Source organism: Mesocricetus auratus, unplaced genomic scaffold (genome assembly GCF_017639785.1).
Source record: "Mesocricetus auratus isolate SY011 unplaced genomic scaffold, BCM_Maur_2.0 Super-Scaffold_100028, whole genome shotgun sequence".
NCBI classification, from domain to species: domain Eukaryota; kingdom Metazoa; phylum Chordata; class Mammalia; order Rodentia; family Cricetidae; genus Mesocricetus; species Mesocricetus auratus.
This window is the reverse complement of record NW_024429209.1, coordinates 5,121,347-5,141,692: the sequence shown is the minus strand read 5'-3', so window position 1 is coordinate 5,141,692 and position 20,346 is coordinate 5,121,347. Positions and strand designations below refer to the sequence as shown.

The window sequence follows — 20,346 nt, the reverse complement described above, 5'->3', positions numbered from 1 at the left end:
GAGAAACAAGCAGATCCCCCAAGCAAGAAATGAAGCAGTGATGCTAAGAAATCCCTCTAACCCCACCAGCCAATCTATTGAGTCTCTCTATCAATCTGTCCATCTACTAGATAATCTGGTCATCTGTCCACAGTTCATCCTCAGCCCAACATCTACTTATCTATCCATCCATCATTACATCCAACACCACATTACCTGTCTACCCACTCATCCATCGACCTATTCATCCTTTATCCATCTGTCTATTTATCTATCTTGCATCTATCTACCTTCAGTATGCAGCCATATGTCCAACCATACATCTACTCACCATCACAAAGCATGGTAAGTATGTACATACAAAGTATTCAGCTGTCTTACCTATTGGCATCTCATCCATGGATGTCCTGGCACTGAGACTAGCTCCATGCGACACTAACAGCTCTGCCATTGGCATCTGCAACACAGAAAGAAGTTCATGTTCCCCATACCCAGGTCTCAAGAAGCCTAGGCCGGGGAGAGTACCCAAGACCTCAGTGCACAGTGGAGGAAAGTTGACTCCAAGGGAAGGCCCTGTATGCTGAAGCCATGAGAGAGTCCTGTCAAATGTGATGGGCTTGGCACCTCCTCCCAGCATGCCTGAGTTACTACGAGGAGGGGAAGCAGAAGGAGGAGAAACCAGTTGTGATTCCACAGCTGTCCGGTGTCTATGGGTGACTGCACAGGCTGCAGTCACACTTAGGAAACCCCAGTCTAGAGAACCCACGCAATGCGGAAATAAAGGGGATTTTCTACGAGTTTCGTCCTGTTAGGACATTTAGGCCCAGGCGCTCGCGGCCTCCCCGAGCCTCGCCATCTCTCACACACTCACTATGGCCAGTGCCTAAGGGGTCCTTGTTCTCTTGCACCAGTCGCCAGCCCAAAGGACCTGGGGTCAGCAGTTTTACCTTGTGTCTGACTACTCCACAGGGGTAGGAAGTACCTGTCCCCAGAAGGCTGCTGCATGCAGAGGCTCCCAGCCATCCCAATCCTTCACATCCACACGCACTCCGTGGTCCAGGAGGAGTTCAGCTGCCCGCAGGTACCCATGGGCTCCAGCTATGTGTAGCTGCAGGAGAGGAAAGAAGTGAACATTCCTAAGGGAGGTGGCTCCACGTTTGGAGGCAGGGTGACCTTTCTCACCCCAAGCCTCAGAGCATCCTTGGGGCCAGGGAACGGAACAGAATGAGGTGACCATAGCAGCCAGGAAGGCTGCAGGGTGTAACTAAGTGTGAAATGGAAAACTACAATGGAGGGTAGAGAGATGAGCTCTTCACCTGAGCCCCAGAGACGGGGTCTCAGAGGTTCAATATGGTAATCTGAAAAGAATACCTAGCTACTCGTTGACATACCTCTTTTTATTTAAATGCAGAATCTGATTTCTCTGCCTTTGAATGCAGACCACATTGAGTGGTATACGTCTAACCACAAGGATATTTCAAAGTGGCAGTTTATGATTTATGAAGTTGGGGCAGGAGAGGCATTGCTGCTTTTACCTTATGCTCTCTTGGATTCATCTGGAAGGAGGTGGCCAACTCATGGAGCCCTGCCTGAGGAGGAGTTGTAAGAAGGCAAGAGACTGTGGCCTTCTGCCAACTGCCAGCACTAACGTCAGCCATGTGAGGGAACCACATGAAGGAGACCAACTTCAGATGTGACTGTAGCCCCAGTCAGCCTCATGGGAAATGCCAAGTCAGAGTCACCCAGCTGAGCAATTCCTAATTCTCTGATGCGTAGAAACGCTGTGTTTACTATATAGATGCTACCCTGTAGAGTTCATTGTTACACAGCTATAGGTAATTGGCACCTGTAACAGGAAGACTCACGCTGTGTATGTTGAGGTCCCAACTAGTTTGTTTGTTTGTTTATCTAGTTAGTTAGCAATGAGAAAAGGTCTCATTCTGTAGCCCAAGATAGCCTCAACTTGTAACAGTCCTCCTGCCTCAGCTTCACAAGCACTGGGACTACGGGCCCGAGCCACCACTGAGGCACCCCTCAAGGCTGCCTGGCATGGCTGCCCCCAAGCAGACCTCAGTTGCTCCACTTGTCAGCCACCCAGAAAAGAAAGTGCTTAGCACTGGGTGAAGAGCATGATGGCAAGGTAGGCCATGAGAATGAGTGAAGGGGAGAAGGAAGTGAGACGAAGAGAAACTGCTGTTCAGCCACAGACAGGACACAAGTGACAGTCTCTAGAGCAGGCTGAAGACTGACTGGGAACGATGCAGAGGATGGAGAGGGTTTGGGATCTGTGATGGAAGTCATTGGGACAGATAAGTCACAGCTCAGGTTTGGATGAGGCCCTTATGGTCACGTTTCCTCCGTGAGGAGGTTGCTCTGAGCTTCTGATAAGGGCAGGTTTTCTTTTCATTTTTACTTTTTCAGGATAAATCTAGGGTAAGATGCGATTAAGTAGTACATGCAGATCGGTATAATTATCTGATTTATACATCTGGTGCTTGCTGGTTGCGGAGAATGAAACCTTGCTGGCCAGCCAGATACCTCAAAGCACAGGGTCACAGTAGGTACTTTCCCAGGGAATAAAAGCATGATTCATATAGGGAGATTGCTAGTGAGGAGGAGGGCTGGCAGAGCCAGCATGGTGGCACTTGCCTGGTGTTGCATCACTTGGAAGGTAGAGGAAAGAGGACCGTAGACTCAATGTCAGCTTGAGTTGTATAGCAAGAGCCTATCTCAAAAATACATAAGTCCTGGGGATAGATCGCAGAATTATAGCATTTGCCTATCATACAGGAAGAGATAGGACTGTGCTCAACATTTGCTGTGTCATTCGGTCCTGCCGGCTCCCCTGGGAGTTAAGACACCATCACCTCTAGTTTACTAGGAAGACTCAGTATGTGACTATCCCAGGTGGCTGGGGTTACCATAAAGCCATCAGCATTCAGTATCACTACCTGACCCCATTCTTCAGTATTGAGCTGAGCAGGAGATCTGAGCAAGTGGATATGAAGCAGAGGTCAGAATTCAGAGCTCAGGGGTAAATGAGAGAAGCCCCATCAACAAATCTGAGGCCTGAGGTCAGCTCTAAGAGCCTAATAGTACTGAGCCCTGTCTGCTGGACAGCCCCTGTGTCCCTGGATGCCCATGACCTACAAGGAGCCTAAACCTAGGAGGTTGAGGTCAAGTGCCCAGACCTCCAAGTGGGGACTTCCACAGCCATGTTTCAGTTTTCAGCTTAGAGACTGCAGAAGCAGAACCTCCCCCAGTGCTAAGCTTCTGTTGTTGAGGACCTGGAGGAGGGGCCAAGGTGTCCTCTCAAGATGCTAACAGTGACAGCTGAGTTACAAAGATCAGTGGAGGTAAACTGGTGACTCTGAGAAAGGAAGGAAGGCTCCATCATTTGATCTCTCCAAGGACAAGTAGAGCATGTAGCACGGGGTGGTCCATATAACTATGTGTCGCCTGGATGGATTGACGGATGGATAGATGGGCAGAGAGATGCACAGATGGACGGATGGCAGATGGATAGATTGATGGACAGATGGGCATATGGGTGGAGTGATAGATAACATATGTTACAGTGGCCTCAGGGAAAGCTAAATGAGAAGGCCATGGCTTTCAAGGGCACAGTAGGCAGGGACCGGATGACACAAAGCAAGACTGTGTGGGTGAGTGGGCAAATGGCAGTCCTTGAGGAGTGTAGGTAATGCCGTGGAGACAAAGCACATGGACATCAGAGCCCAGTCCTGGAAATCCCGACTCCCAGCTGAGAATGCCCAGGGTTAGAAAGAGGCTGGACCCCAGCCTTAACTGGCCGTATTCCAGGAGCAGCAGGGCGTCTAGAGGAGGCCCAAGGTCACAAGTGTATAGGTTTTCACCCTACCAGGAACCAGACCCAACTCATCCCAAGTTGGTCTTGGTTCTGGCACTTGCCCCTAACCCACACCAGCCCGACCCAACTCCTCACCAGTGTGGCTCCTTGGGCATCTATCCAGTCAAGATCCTGGCCCGCCGCAATCATGCAGTGGATGTCCGAAATCATCTTCTGCTCGGGGGCTGCCCGCATCTCATTGATTTTCTCCTGGGTGATGCCTGCAGGGAGGTGATAGGTTACTCAACAGCATCAGGTCTGGGTACCAAGCAGACAGGGAAGGCACGGCTCCTACTCCCCAAAGTCTGCCAATCACCCAGTGCACAGGTCTGCCAAAGATCATTGCTCCCAGGCCTGCTGAACACCGACACCATGGGTTCCCTCACAGGACAAGGGCCATTCCTTCCTGGCACCTAGTAGGCTTCTTATGAACATCACTCACTTCTGGAACATTGTCCCACCTGCTAGATTGGAGCACCTGCCCGCTCACCTCCAGTTGCCCCACTTGCTACTCTGCCTCATCCTTTCGGTGCTGACCTAATCACCTCCGCAGCTAGTGCCACTGGCCACTCCTTCTGCCCAGGGTCTGTTGGTTTCCTTTCTCTCATATGCCACTGCTTTCAGCACCATAGGCAATAGTTCAGACATTTTTTGTTGTAAGAACGGATAAATCAGTGAATATATTACTTTCAAATGGACAGTTAAGTAAGGGATGGAAGGGCCCAGAAGGACTTTTGCTTTTTATTTTCTGTAGTGCAGACTGGCCTCAGACGAGTGACAATGCTCCTGCCTCAGCCTCCTATTTGCTAGGATGACAAGCACGAGCCATTCCAGTTCCATAGAGACATGTTATAGCCCAAATCTCTGGCTAACAAAAGTGTGCCTGTCACTGGTAGCTGCTGACTTAAGGAGAGAACATAATGTCCCATAAATAAAAAAAGAAACAAAAAACCATGGTATCCAGGTTCCTTGGGCAGAATTCAGAGCAAGCTAGAGACTCAAAGGGGGAAAACAAAGTTACATGTTTATTCTGACTAGTGTCCACAGAAGAAAAATTAGCAGTGCCTGTACGTCAATGGCCAACAGAAACAATATCTAATCATTGAAAGAATTAATGGCTTCTCTGTAGCACATTTTAAAATACTGTGGTTGCCATGTTGAAAAATGACCCAGCTGACTTCCTTCATACTCCAGCAGCTTTGTAAGTCCATTGGGGGAGTCTATAGTTTTACCGTGTTGGCACAAAAGTTATTATAAACTTTCTACAGGATTTAGTGGGGAAAATGCAGGTACCAGGGAGTATGGAAGCCAAGTCAACAGCGGCCACAGAGATCTGGGGAGGGGCAAGGTGGGGATCTGGCAGGACCTTGGGCCACAGCTGCAGGTCTGGGTTTAAGATCCTTTTTTACTAGAGACTGCTTTGCAGGCATGCATTTGGGAGCTGGGATGGCAGGTGTCTCCCGCTGTTCCACGTGCCTCCCTCTGAAGCTCACCGCGAGCTGAGAACAGCACACGTCTTGTTTATCTGGGCCCCTGGCAGCCAGTTTAGTGCCTGGCACCGAGCAGCACCCGCAAATGTTCTTGACTTTTTACCATGTTCCCAAACGGGGACGCATCTTTATGGTGAGTGTTGGCTGAACTGAATTGTCACAGCTGACAAATCGAAGAGGAGGCCAGCTGAGGCTGCCTGCATGTGTGGGTGACAGGGAGAACAATATCTCCCTCTACGCGGCATGTGTTCCAAGGTCCTTTCATGTCCCTATCTGTTAATCATACAGATGAAAATAATAACAAGAACCTGCCCCAGTTATTGGGAGCTAAGCACGAGGCTGGCGGGTACGTAGCACTGCTCCCATCCACTGAAACCGTGTTCACTACAGTACCTCACTGTGCCCATGGTATAACATACTGCTCCCCCTTGCCTTGGTATGCCATGCAGGTCTCAATGACATCCAGGGTGGGTTCATCCTCGCAGAGGTCATATGGCATGTTCCCATCAGAGTTGACAGCAAGCAAGTCAGCCCCACTGCAGAGAAAGGGCCAGAGTGAGAGCCAAGAAGGTGTGCCTGGGTTAGCCTGGTGGTCTCCATCATCGGGCTTCCCATCCACAGCTAAGTGCTAAACAATATGTACAGTCATTTCTCTCTGCCCTTGACTGTGTGACTATCTGCTTCAAGTTATTCAAGTTCATTTCCCCACAACGAAGGACTGAAACCCAGAGCTGTAAGCCACTGAATAAATCCTTTCTCCGCTATGTTGTGCTCTGTCAGTATTTATCACAACAGCAGAGACTAGAGCAGCATCCACGTGTGGCTGTAGGCACTCTATGGCAGAAAGACCTGGGAAACCACTGAGACAAAACACAGCTCCATGGCCAGAGCCCAGGGGGCCTGGGAACGTGCATTTTGCTTCAGGTGATTGCAATACAGGCCAGCAGGAAAGTACATGAAGCCAGGCTGGCACCTCTTCCCCTGACCTCAGGGCCCTCCTGGGAGGCACCTAATGGGTCTCTGATGCTCTGCCAAGGCCTGTGTGAGTGGTCGCCTGCTCTCCATCCCCCTCCTGACTCCCTGCACTAAGATGCTGTGAGTCTCCAGGACTCTACACACTAGTCTTGCTTTCCTGCCCCATGTACCCAGGGCCTGGCATAGGACCTGTTGGTCAGCATGTAAAATAGAAGGGGAACTGGGAAAGCAGTAGATAAATCCCTTTAAAAAAATAAAAATAGCTATCGTATACCCCAGAAATTCCACATCTGGGTACATTTTCAAATCAATGGGAAGCCGGGTCCTGAAGAGAGATCTGCGCATACATGTTAGGGCGAAAGGGTAGAAGCACCCAGCACCCATCAATGAGCAAGTGGATAAACAGTCTTGTCTCTGCACTCATTGCAACATGGATGAACCTTGAGGACACCATGCCAAGCGAAATAAGCCAGTCATGAAAGGATAAACGTGTTTCCACTAAATGAGCAGCTGCAGCAGAGAGGCAGAGAGAGCGGCAGTCATGGTGGAGGGGATGCAGACGGGGTGGAGCTGGGAGAAGTCATGGTCACATGGCTGTGGCCTGTGCAAGATGAAGTAAGCTGGAGACTGTGTGGTGATACATGGTGGATACATTAAACAGCATGGACTGCACACTTAAAAATGGCAAAATGTGTAAATTGTATCAGATTTTGACACAAAAACTACAAACTGAGTAAAAACTGAAAGAGAAAGAAACAGAGTAGAAAAGATCAAGAAATCAGAAGTGATGGTGAGAAAGAGACGGAAATGTACACACAGAGAGAAAGGGCATTAGGGGAAGAAGACAGAAAGAAGGGGATTGATGGGGGGGGAGAAGGGGAACGGAAGAGCGGGAAGAATGGAACGCACATGGGAAAGGCCAGCCACGGACGGGGAGGGCAGGCTGCCCTGGGGAGGAACGGGCACGTACTACTGGACGAGGATCTTCACCAGGTTGATGTGGCCGCAGGTAGCTGCAGCGTGCAGGGGTGTCCACAGCTCATTGTCCTTGGCGTTCACATTGGCACCGTGGGAAAGCAACAGCTTGACGATTTCTTCAAAGTTGTCAATGCAGCACTGGAAGGGAACACAGAGGCGGTAGAGGGAGGCCAGGCATAGCCCAGAACCCTGGTGGGGACGCACTATACCCCCCACAAGAGACCATGAGAAGGGTGGTGGAGACAGACAGACCGAGTTCGAATCCAGATCTATAACTTTGGGCAAGGCATCTTACCTCTCAGAGTCAGTCTCCTGGTTTTGTAAAAAAGAAGTTGAAAACAGTCTGGGCAAACAGCCCCAATCTGCTATATTTTAAAGTGTTAGTGGAGCTGCATTCAATCTCAATGGGCTTTTAAAATCCCAGCCGGCTTTCTCCAGCAGGCAGCATCCTAAGAGGAACTGTTAAATCACCTCCAGCTCAAGCAGGTATGTTTGGGGACCCAGTCCCACACCCTCCTTTGGGGTAGTGGCCTCTAAAGAATCACCTTGCATTGCTGTTTGAAACTTTTAAGGGTCTCTGACCTGGGAATGCAAATCTTGCAAAGGTTACCGAGTGACTAAGATTCTTCCGAGCAGGTCCTGTGGACCCTGGCACAGTCACTTCCAGGAGACAGCCTGTCTGTGCTCCCACCGGGATAGAGTTGTGGGCATAGGTGAGTGAGCACAAGCAAGGTGGGAGGGCCCAAGTCTGCAGCCCCCCCAGGAGAACAAGCAAGGTGGGAGGGCCCAAGTCTGCAGCCCCCCAGGAGAACACAGGTCCCAGGACAGGGAGTGAAAGACTTCCCGAGGGACATAGCCTCGCCCAGGGAGAACAGAGGTGGGGACAGAGGATGGTGTCAGTGGCCGCTCGGCGGTGTATCAGGGGACATGAGATCACCCCTCCTGTTCAAACAAGCCAGGTTTGGTCTTCAGAGCAACAGGAGACAGGGGTGAACTGTACTCATAAAAGTAGCACAACCTGACTTGTTTATTAAAAATAAAACCAAAAAACATTTCACTCTGCTAGTTCCATGTGGAGGACAGTTGTGTGTGTGTGTGTGTGTGTGTGTCCATGTGTGTATATTTATGTCTCTGTGTGTGTTGTGTGTGTGTGTGTGTGCGCACACCCTGAGAGGGACAGAGAGAAGCTATGTTTTTAAGTCATCTAGTTTACGGATGGTGGTGCCCTGGCCCACGTAAGTAACTATACATATATAGGAAGGAGAGCATGGAGGCCAGCAGAAGGATCGGAGACACCTGTGTGAGCCCATGACACCAGATGGCTGTGGAGTGGGACACCACCACAGTCTCCAGCATATCTCCAGCCAGCCAGCACCAGAAGAACACTCAGGAAAGGAGCAGCCATGTGCACAGATGGTGCCAGAGAGCCAGTTCTTTCTGCCAGCTGGTCCAGCATGGCTGGGTCTCAAGGCACCTTTCTGGACAGACAGAGAAAGAAAGACACAGCTCATTGGGGCTGTACTGTCTTAGGAAGGCAGGAGAACCATGCAGTGGCATAACACAGCCAGTAGAGGGAGACACGGGCACTGGAGCCAGGCATGGGTAGACCAGAAGAAAGACCTGTGGGCAGCCTCCTGTAGTAAGAAGACAGGAGGACCAGGGGGCTACAAGCCCAGAGCTGTAGAGTCTTGTGAGTGTGATCCCAGGACTGGCATAGGGATGCACATGTCTTGTGGTATGTGGGGGGGGGGGGAGAGGAGCAAGCCCTGTAATCGCTATGGAACCACGGAGAGAAATGGCACCTTCAGTAGACTGACTCCTCCTGCTTCCTCTCTTCTAATAGAGTCAGCTGAGTGCTTGTCCCCTAAGTGTCTGTCTCCATCCCTGCTGCCCAGGGTGCACTGCATCAACTCTACCTCCAGATGCCCTCTGCTATACTGTGACATCTGCAAACCTCAGAAGGTTCCACATGACCAAGAGAAGCAGACCTGTGCTCCTTGGCTAGCCTTGGGAGACTCTGCAGGGGCCCCAGTCTTACATGTTGTATGCAACAATACCCAGCTGGGCAATCCAAACATGTCACTTCATTGTCAGCAGTAATAGCTGTTGCTTCCGGAAGACCTATGAGAGCCGGTCACTAGAATTCGCTTTGGCCATTCACTGCAGCATTTAATCCTCACAACGGGCCTGGGAGGTCCTCTCCTCCCCTCTGGCACACAGAAACACAAAGCCATACACATAATAAGAAATAGACTCACTCAAGATTACAATCCAGCAGTATCCAACTTTCTCAGTACTAGGAAGGTAAGGCAGAAGGATCATTAGTTCAAGACTAGCCTCGGCTGCATAGTGAGAGCCTACAAAAATTAAACAAACAAAGCATAAGGTACCCACACAATGACACAATCAATGACAGGGCTGGGTTAAAAGTGAAACAGTCCGTCTCCAAAGGTCCTGTTCTCACCCTGGCCAGTCCTGTCTCCCACACAATGACACAATCAATGACAGGGCTGGGTTAAAAGTGAAACAGTCCGTCTCCAAAGGTCCTGTTCTCACCCTGGCCAGTCCTGCCTCCCACTCTGCCTTCTAGGTACTCCCTCCAGCTCAAACTTGAAAGGCTGGGTTAGTCCTCATGCCGCCGGGGCTGCTCCCTCTGCTCTAACGTTGTTCCTTTTCTTTCTGGAAAACTCTTTCTCATACTCACACAAACTCTTCCTTCGAGTCCCAGCTCAGGTGTCCTTCCCCTTCAGAGCCTGTCCCAGTTTCCCTTTGAGGCAAGCCACCGGGTCCCAGCTGTGAGCTGTCCAGAGACCCCTGCTCCCCCACGTCACCTCAGCTGCTTATTTCTATGCCTGTGGTCACATCACACCACACAGTCTGTGAGCACAGACACTTCCTAATCCCCTGTCCCTAGCAGAGCGTCTGACATAAGAGAAGGTGAGCAAAAAGGGATTGCTGAATGAGTGAGAATGGGAGTCTGTGGGCCAGTGGGGGCGACACCTCCTAAGGACCCTCCTAAGATGGAGCCCAAGGTAGGTGTGGGACTGGTAGTAGTCAGGGGTGAGTTCTGCACAACTAGGCTCAGGCCCTGCAGAGTTTTCCCCTCCTTATGTTTCAGAGGCCCAGTGGCCCCCAGGAGAAACTAGACCTGAGGAAGTCATGTGATCAACAGGAAGACGGAGGAGGTGGTGAGAAATGGAAGGAACCCCAAGCTCAGACCCACAAAAAAGTTCACAAGGCAAGAATAGCACCTAGAGGGACCCTGCTCCTGGGACTCTGCTAAACACTGTATCCAGGCAGTCAAGGCTACTGATGCTAACCCTAGCTCAGCCATGGTTCCCATTTGACTTAGATCCCAGAGATTTCACATATAACATAGACAATCTGTATTTAAATTCACTAAAATTAAATAAGAGTTAGAATCCAGTTCTTGTCTCATCAGCCACACAACTCTATGGCTACTTAACTGGCCCACACAGACACATGAAATAGTTATTCCCACCACTGTGGAAAATTCTACAGAGTAGAGCTGCCTAGAGGCTCCATTTCTTGAAACGTAAAATGGGAATAACAACGTTTTAGAGGGTCACTATGAGGATCAAAATGAGGTATACTACTGAAGTGCTTTTGAAGTAGCCACATGATAAACTGTAATTATAACTCAAGTCTTTTAGATTATTTAAAATCTTTAATTAACGTGTATGTAGGTATATTATATGCAGGTGGTAAGGAAGACCAGCAGAGGGCGACAGAGCTCCTGGAGCTGGAGTTACAGGTGGTTGTTCAGTCTGACACAGAAGCTAGGAACTGAACACTGGTCCTCTGCAAGAGTAGCATGTGCTCTTAGCCACAGAGCCTTCTCTCTGATGTAATTGGAGATTGTCCTGTCCCACTGGACATGCCACCTATAAGTCCTATGGCTGCTTAATGAAACCACTCAGAGACTTTATATATATAATTGTTTAGCCAATGGCTTCGACTTCTTATTAGCTAGTTCTCTCTTAATTATTAATCCATAGCTATTAATCTGTGTATCTCCACGTGCCCTTATCTTACTGGAGAATGCCTGGGCATCCCACCTTCCTGGTAGCTACATGCTATCTGTCCTTTGTCTTTCTTTTCCCTGCCCTTTGTTTGTCTATTGGCCAAAACCAGCTTTATTCATTAACCAGTAGAAGCAACATATATTCACAGCATACAGAAGGATCTCCCACATTACCCCAGCCTGATAACTGCATAATCTGTGGTGAGTGTTGCTCAAAAAGCTTTTCACAGGTGACCATTTCATCCTCTCTACAACCCAAGGATATGGATACTGTTTCCCCTTCACAGGTGAGGAAACTGAGGCACAGAGAGCTTAAGGAACTTGTCCAAGGCCACATGCATGTGAGTGACAGTTCCATGCCTCAGTCTGACTCTATCCTGATGACCATCCTATCGTTGCGCCCCTGGCTAATACTGCCTATCCTCAGAGGTTGCCTTCTAGGTCTAGGTCTAGGTCTAGGAGGAAGTCTGTATGCCGCCATTAAACATGTGACTTATTAGAGGCGCATACAGATGAGGTAATAAAAGGGCGGTTTACCACACCACTAACCACACCCACTTTAGGCAGGACTAAAGACGTATACGGCTGGACGTAAAGACGTATACGTACGTAGGCGGAACTATGTCACTAGCCAGGCCCACTTTTGGGCATGGCTAGGGGGCGTTACGGGGGAAGGTATAAAAGACAGCACACAGGAAGTCTCGGTCTCTTTTCCCGGAGTTCGGCTTCCAGTTCGGCAGCGGAAAACTGCTTGGCTCATCTGGGTTACTTGTTTGGTGTCTTGTGAGTAATTTCTACAATAAATACTTAGTTTTACTTTCAGTAATTGTGTGTCGCTTATCGTTACAGCGTCCTTTGGAGCCTACATGGACAGGGGATCTCACCTCAGGAGCATCCTCAGAACTCCAGAGTGAATGAAGCTGGAGTCTGGATGATTTCCCATGAGCAAGAGCCATGAGATTACTGAGATGGCGGCCTAAGTGTGGGTGCCTGAGGCCCTGGAGTAAGGGCGAAGAGTACATGAAGAGAGCCCTCAGGCTCAGAGCTGAAGGCTGCAGACAAGGCCTTGACCCAGCATCTATGGGTAGAGAATGTGTGGCGGGGTGTCTCTGTCCATGGGGTTTCAGTTGCCTTGTTTCTTCCCATCAGGCTGCACTCAAGCACATCCCCTAAAAAGCTCCAGTGATGGCGCAGAGAAGCTTCAGTGAGGCCACTCACCAATTCAATGTGCACGTGCTGAGTACCAACTGTATGTAAGCATGGGGAAAGAGGCTAGAACACAAGGGATAGAACACAGGATGGGCTGTGGTGCGGCAACCTCAGAGTGCCACCCTGGTGCGAAGAGATTACCGACGAGGGGTCACTTGGGAGAACAGGGTGTCTCAGTCACAGCCCAGATCTCAAGCTCTTCCTGGGGACAGGAGGTGAGCACACAGAGCCATGTAAAACAAATGGTGGGGAGGAGACCACTGTGCAGGACCTGGAAGGCAGTGGTCCAGCCTGGGAACTGGGGGAGGGACAGAGACTGGACAGGATCTTGTACAGAATAGCCAAGGCTTGTCCTTTACCTTCAGCATTAGGAAGAAGACACTAAGGTTCTGAACTTGAGTAAACCTTGAGGTTTTGGAGAAAGAATTAACAGCAAGACTCAACTGAACATGGAGGCTAGTTAGGAGGCCATGGAAGGCAAGGCTTCCGTGTGGGTGGTGACAGCCAAGGCTGTCCCCAGGCAGGGAGGGCTGCCGCCATACTCCCTTTGAATGGACAAGTGCTGGACAGCACGTGCTTCATGACCATAGTTCTTAGACAACACAAGTCAAGCAGCTTTGTCCTCGGGATGAGTGGATGTCCTGGTGGCTGTGAATGCACTCTGTCAATTCTCAGCCTCTACACCAGTTTTCTCTGCTGGCTGTGAGGACATAGTGAACAAGGGACCCCTGTCCTCAGAGCCTGTCACTGTTTGCACACCAGGGGCTCTAAGGGCCTGTTTGTGACAGACACACACATCTCCAAAGGACAAAAGCCTTTCAGCTGGACTCTCCGTGCCCTTCTCTCATCGTCTCCGCTTCCCTGAGGATTTGGGGTGCCAGTTATCAAGGAGCAGGAGGCCAGGGGAGCCCAGAGTGACCTGCTTACCTGGTGCAAGGCTGTGAGTCCATCCTCATTACACAGATCAGGGCTGACCTTGTTCTTCAGGAAGTAGCGTACTGCAAGAGGAAGAGACAAGAGTGAGGTTCCTGTCACACACTTGTAGGAACCCAGGAAGACACCCTCTCCCAGGCCCCAACACAAATGGTCTTGCATACGCCCAGTAGAAGGATAATGGGATGCTAACACCATCCCCATATCACAGATGAGGAAACTGAGGCATAGAACCTAGGTATTTGGTCTGGGATTTCCAAGCAGTACCTGTCTTATCCTGGGTCATATACACAAGGGCTGACAACTGTCCTGTCTTCCTCTGATCTGATCTCAGTCACTGATCTAAGCAGTTGGGTTTGTTCTTGGCAGTGCTGGGGTTGGACCCTGTGCATACTAAACGAGGGCTCTACCAATGAGCCGCACTGCTGGCCTTTTTTGTTTTGAGAGAAAGCCTTGCTTAGCAGCCCAGTCTAGTCTGAAACTTGCTATGTGGTCCAAGGAGGTCTCAAATGTACAATTTTCCTGCCTCAGCTTCCCTCCTCCCTGGACCCCGCTTCCCTAAGCAGAGCAGGGAGTAGGCAAGTGGAATTCTGGGCCAGAGGACTGGACAAGGGGCAGCTGCCTGAGGACATGTAGATGGAGGGGAAGTTTAGGCCTCAACCCAGCAAGGAAAAGTCTCCAGCAGAGTTGCTCAAGATGCACGGCGCAGGTGTGACAGGGTTCCACCCGGTCCCAGCTGGACCCTTCAGCTGCACTGTCCCCTATGGGGCCATAGGCCACACCAGGCCACGGCGGTCATTCACACTGGGATTGGTAAGCAAGTGAAACGTAGTGTCCACCACTCTGCCCAGCAGCGTGCTGGACGTGGAAAGGATGGAAATCACACATGCCCATCTTCATAGAGAGTGCAGGGGACACGGCTGCTTTCAGGCCTTGCAAATGGAAATCAGCTTCATATGCTCAAACCTTTCTCTGCTCTGCCCCACTGCTCTGAGAATAGCATCCTCTACCCCTGCCTTGGATGTAAAGTCTTGCACATTGATACCATCCCCGCTTCAGGTCACTGCCTTGCCCGATTCCACCGGGCACCATTCATGTTGTGGGTTTGGAGACTTACTGCCTCTGAAGCTGTGCAGTGAAAGGCTTGTGAGTTAATCCTGTCCATCTGCCCTCCACCTTCATTTCTTGAACTCCTAACATTTTCTGCAACAGTAGTTTGTGTCAGCTTAATAATCACATATCCTCTGACCTCTGAGCTTCTGTACAGCCTATTCTGGTTTCCTGGAAGACTCAATTATTTCTCCATTCAAGCATATATCCACAAATTCAGGCATGCATGCATGCATGCATCCAACCATCCATCTATGTACCATAATCTAGACACCCTCTCTAACATGCATCTGAGTATGTGTGCAATGGTATGTGTACACATATCTGCCTCATTCCTCATCCTTTAGGTCTCACTCAAACTCTCTGCTTCCTTCCCTGATATGTGTACTAAAGGATCCCAGCATCTCACAACCAACCATATCACAGCCATACTGTATGACTGGGTAATTACAGGTTTTGTATCTGTCTGCCTTCTGATCACTAGGCCCAAGAAAGCAGGAATGTAGCCTGGTTTCATGACTCTGTTCCCAAGGCCTGACACACATCCTCTGGAACTCCTCCAGGACCTTGACATCCTTGACAGTTCCTTAGCTCAGCTTAAAGACACAGTCTCAGGGCTGGAGAGATGGCTCAGTGATTAAAAAGCATTTGCTGCTCTTGCAGAGGATCCAGGTTCGGTTCCCAGAACCCGCATGGCAGCTTATAACCATCTGAAATTCCAGTTCCAGGGGACCCAATGCCCTCTTCTAACATTCTCAGGCAACATACATACATGTGGCACACAGATGTTCACATAAGATACAAATAAATAATATTAAGAAAATACGCACGGGCTCTCCACCTTAGACCACCTCAGACTACCTTGAGTGCTAACCCCAAGGGACAGACAACTGCTATAACAGGAAGGTCTCTCCACATGCAGGAGCTTCCCACAGAGCTTGGCAGAACCACTCAGTAGGTGATTCCAGCCCGGGGCTACTTAAGGAGATGACAGCAAAGCCACCGAGACAGCTATCTCCATTGTTGACTGGATTTGGAGTCACCATGGGCATTCCTGTGAGGACTTTTCCAAAGCTGTCTACCTGAAGAGGGAAGACACTCTGAATGTGGACAGCACTGTCTCATGGGCCGCCCTGGACTGAATAAAACAGAAAAAGAGCTGAGGACCAGGGTACACCACTCTCTGCTTCCTGGCTGTGGGTACAATGTGACCAGCCATCATGCCTCCCCTTCCACGACGGACTGTACCCTGGAACTGCAAGCCAAACCCTCCCTTCCCTAAGTTGCTTTGTCAGATATTTTTTGTCACAGTGATAAGAAATTACTAATATAGGCACTGACCACCCCAGGACCAGCTTGTATCTGGGCTGGCAATGGTGCCCTGCGCCTAACAGGTGGCTCTGGAGGAGAGAAGCGACCATGATGACCCAGGTGGGGCAGAGTTTCTAGAAGGCTCTTCTCACAGGAGCAGATTCTGGTTGTCTGGATGGATGATGGCTCAGGCTTCCTGTCCAGAAGACTCTCTGAGGCAGGAAATAGCATCAGCCGCCAACAGCAGCATTTGCACAGTAATTATCGGGGGCTCTCTGCACTGTGTGGGAGCCCAAGCCATGTAATTACCCTGAAGTCGGGCAGTTATTTTCATCCCAAGAAGTGGGACAAATCATCTCCAGCTCAAAGAAACCCCTAATACCTACAAGCCAAGGATGCCTCGGCAACTCTCACCAGGAGGCCAGAGCCTGGCTCTGAGCCCAGGATCCTGGAGCAAAGCCCCCACTACCCAGCTCCCTTTCTCTGTGTTCAGCAAGAAGGCTTACTCTGCTCTTGTCTGCTTTGTTGTTTGTTTTTTGAGGTGTTGGGATTAGAAGACAAGGCTCTACTACTCAGTTCCATGAACCAAGCTGAGGGCCGCTGTGGGGAGGAGGGGACGCTTCTTAGACCAGCTGAACACCTCCATAGGCCCCCGTGCCCCCACCCCCCACCACTGCCAGAAGGACTCCCACAAGCAGGACAGAAGAAACCCAGCTTGGTGACGGGTCACTTCCACTGTGTTCATCCCAGAGTGGCAGAGCTGAGTGTCACAATAGACTTTGAAGTGCCCATTGCCATGACAGGCCCTATGTGGCAAGGTCTGCAGAGGCTTGGTTTTCAAGGACCCACAGGGTGTGGCCCCACATAGAGCTCCCATCTCAACCAACTGAGAGGCCAGATTATTGTCATCAGTCTGTGCGCTTTGAAGTTGTACGCGGCCTGCTCATCCCTGCTGAGGTCTTCCATTTACCCCTCTGGATTCATGACTTACTCCATGAACACCCTGAACTATGTGAGGAGGCAGACTGTGGTCTAAGGGTTGACAGGGATTCAGGAAGCACAGAGCCAAAGAGGCACACTTTCTCCTCTAGCCAGGAGAGCCAGGGGCACGCTTGCTCTCTCCTCTAGCCAGGAGTGCCGGCTTCTTTCCTGATTGCTCCTCTTGGGGCTACTTTCTGCCCACCAGTCTCCAGCTTCCAGGCTTGGTTATGAGTTTATCAGAGTGAACCATATGTTCTGGAGTATGTGTTTAGCTGTGGCTTCAGCCTTCAGGTCCTTAGCTATAAAGTAGGGATCAAATGAGGACTTCTTTTTTAAGGTGCTATGAGGATTTAGTAAGAGAAGGTCTAAGTGCTACTATTATCAGTTGCTAAGAGAATAAACACTGAAACTAACTGGTGAGCTACACCTGGGTCCTACCTGGGCTGGGCATTGGGTACTGGGGATGTTCCCATGGGTATTGAAAATCACCCACAAGCTTCCAAGCCAGGCCTCACAGATGGAAGCGGCCTCTCTCCACAGAGCTCTAGCAAATGCAGGTAAGACCAGAGAGGCCTTGGAGGACATCCCTGTTCCCTGGTGGACAGAACACCCCTTGGTCCTGCCCCAGACCATCAAGTGGTGGCTCCTGCTCCCCTTCCCCACACATGTTGTTCCTGGTGTCCCCTCCCTGCTCAACCAATACCTCCCAGGCAATCTGGCTGGAATCTGGGCCAGCAAGGCCATCTGATCTTTTGCTCTCCAGCTGCAGCACAGGGCTCCATGGGGCCTTCTCTGGAGGAAGTTGGTGGCAGCTGCCTTCCTTCACAGGCAAAAGTCACCCCTGACAAGATTGTGCTTTCCTTTGTCATCTGACCCACCTTGTCCCCTAGAGCTCACTGCTTGACCACGAGCTGGTGAGTGACTTGTAAGCTCAGGGATGGGTCCCGCTCCTGCACCTGAGGACTGATGCGCGGAGGCAGCAGGGTCTTCCCGCAGCAGGTGGACCCTGAGCAAGATGCATCTTCCGGGGTGCCCAGGCCCACCTGCTGCCATCTGACCAGATGACTCGGGAGGCATGCTCAAGGTCACTGTGCTTCTTCCCTGTCACTGCGTTTCTACTGCATCAAGTTCCTGCAGGAACCAGTTCTCACTTCTCCCTCCAAACCCTACCTGCTCCCTCCCTGACTGCTGATCCTGCTGCACTGGCTTCTGTCATTTTCCAAACCAACCAAAGCTGGACTCCCAGACCCCAGGCTCCACGTGACAGCACCTGCATCTGAAGTCTTCTTCCTGGACCAGCAAACAGATTCTTTTTTGTCCTCCAGATTGCAGCCAAATGTCGCCTCTCTCTGACACCCTGCCCTTCCTTACTGCAGGAGCCTTTCCATCATGGTTCACACAGCCACTTGGCCCTAAGCCCTGAGGATTGTTCCTCACATTGTCTGCAGACATGAGGCTCCTCAGGGAGGGACTCAATGACCAAAAGAGCAACAATTAGGGGCCCTCCACTAGCATCCTTTATCCAAGTGAGGGGATCTGGAGGATGGCCTCAGGAGTCATCAGCCCTGCCTCACATGGCCTCCTCCCTGACACAATACTTTCTCTCTCTAATCCCTGGTCCTACACACTCCTTCTATAACCCAGTACTGTAATGGTTGTCTAAATTATTCTATTATTAATTTAAAAAACACAGGAGTCAGATAGTAGGATATGAATCTGGTAGATCCAAAAAGTGATGGAGAAAATCCCAGCTGACCCTCCTCTCTGCTTCTCCAAGACTCAAAAGGACCTGCAAAACTCCTAAGGCCCTCCTCCTTCCTCCCTGTGTCTGTCTCTCTCTCTCCATCTCTATGGTTTATTCTGGTCACCTTAGTGTGGATTCCATCCTCTAAATCAAGGTTCAGTTTATTGACAGTTTCAGGGGGACAGAGTGAAGAAATCTCTCGAAAGACAGTGCTAAATGTGCAGAGCCTTGTGCTCACAGAGTTTTCCAGGCATTACATTAACCAGTCCTCACAGCCCAGGCAGGAGGACTTGTGACCCATGGCAACTGTACCTTTTATAGATGGGAAACTATGACTGGGATTTGGGCATGTGAGATGATTTGCCCAAGTGGAGCAGGGAGGAGTGGAAGGCTTGATATTGAAAAGATTTTTCTTCATTGTTATTATTATTATTATTATTGTGTGTGTGTGTGTGTGTGTGTGCACGCGCGCGATAGGAGGGGGCATGAATGCCCCACAGTGTGCACGTGGAGGTCAGAGGACAACTCTGTGAGTTGGTTCTCTCTTTCTGCCTTTACATGGGTCCCAGGGATCAAACTCAGGCTGTCAGGCTTATGTAGCAGCACCTCTACCCCCTGAGTAATTTTGCCATCGCAAGGCTTGGGATTTGAACCAAGGCTTGTTTGGACCCAGAGCCTGCACACCAAACCACTCTGCCGAAACACTGCCAAATTGAAACCACAGACTAGGTGGCAAAAAGTGCAAGGAAAGGTCAAAACTGCTGCCGGCAGAGCTTAGTGTTCTAGAACATCACTCGGGAAAGAAGACTCATGATGACAGCAGTCACTGCCATAGCTTTGTTATTCCCGTTTGCAAATGAGGTCCCAGGTACAAAGGCTGACATTTAGCCTGAAGTCACGTGGCAAAGGAGAGGCAGCTTTGCAATGAGTTCCAACACACAGTGCATCTTCCTGCTGCCTCTCCATCCTGGGCAGACCCCATGCCACCCTTAATTCCAAACACCTTGGTGTCCTTCCTCCAGCTATCACATGCTACCTATAGGGACTACACCTCCTCTGTGGAAAACCCTACCCACAGTGATCCTGTTTCCCTTCCTCAAGATGCTGACAGGATTGCAGTGGGTCCAGCTCTCAGTCCAGGACACTCGGAAAGCAAAAGCATCCTAGTCTTCATTTCCCTGCACTTCCAAAATCACTCCACCAAGCAATGTCAACTTTCCGCCCACCAGAAATAGCCAGAAATAGTTGCTTCCAAGGAAGCATGGCTTCCTCGGGCTGGGGGCAGAGACTCAATCAAGTGTAATGGTTGTTTCTCAGTGACAGATTCAGTAGAGCCTCTTCCAGAAGATTCCCAAGGTCCTGGGTTATGGGTGATTCAGCCATGGTGAAGACTTAGTAAGGGTTTCTATTATTGTGAAGAGACACCATGACCACAGCAATTCTTACAAAGGAAAACACTTAATTGGGTGACTTACACTTCAGTCCATTATCATCATGGTGGGACATGGTGGCGCGCAGGCAGACATGGCGCTGGGGAAGAAACTGCAAATTCTATATCTTGATCCCAAGGCAACAGGAAGTAGTCTGAGACATTGGGCGTAGCTTAAGCATCTATGAGACCTCAAAGTCCACTCCCACAGTGACAGACCTCCTCCAACAAGACCATACTAATTCCAACAAAGCCACAGTTCCTAATAGTGCCACTCCCTATAGCTTATGGGAG

General features: G+C 50.2%; 1 protein-coding gene across 4 annotated transcripts in view; it reads right to left on the bottom strand.

Moving 5' to 3' along the window:
* The window catches only part of Ppp1r16b (protein phosphatase 1 regulatory subunit 16B), a 92,556-nt gene that overhangs the window by 9,903 nt on the left and 62,307 nt on the right, over window positions 1–20,346 (bottom strand). For all 4 annotated transcript variants that reach the window (XM_040733138.1, XM_040733135.1, XM_040733137.1 and 1 more), the window contains exons 3-8: window positions 13,472–13,542; window positions 7,283–7,428; window positions 5,770–5,873; window positions 3,944–4,068; window positions 962–1,087; window positions 361–436 (exon numbers count right to left, since the gene is read on the bottom strand). In XM_040733138.1, the coding sequence (XP_040589072.1) occupies window positions 361–436; window positions 962–1,087; window positions 3,944–4,068; window positions 5,770–5,873; window positions 7,283–7,428; window positions 13,472–13,542 (648 nt within the window). The remainder of the gene's footprint in view (window positions 1–360; window positions 437–961; window positions 1,088–3,943; window positions 4,069–5,769; window positions 5,874–7,282; window positions 7,429–13,471; window positions 13,543–20,346) is intronic.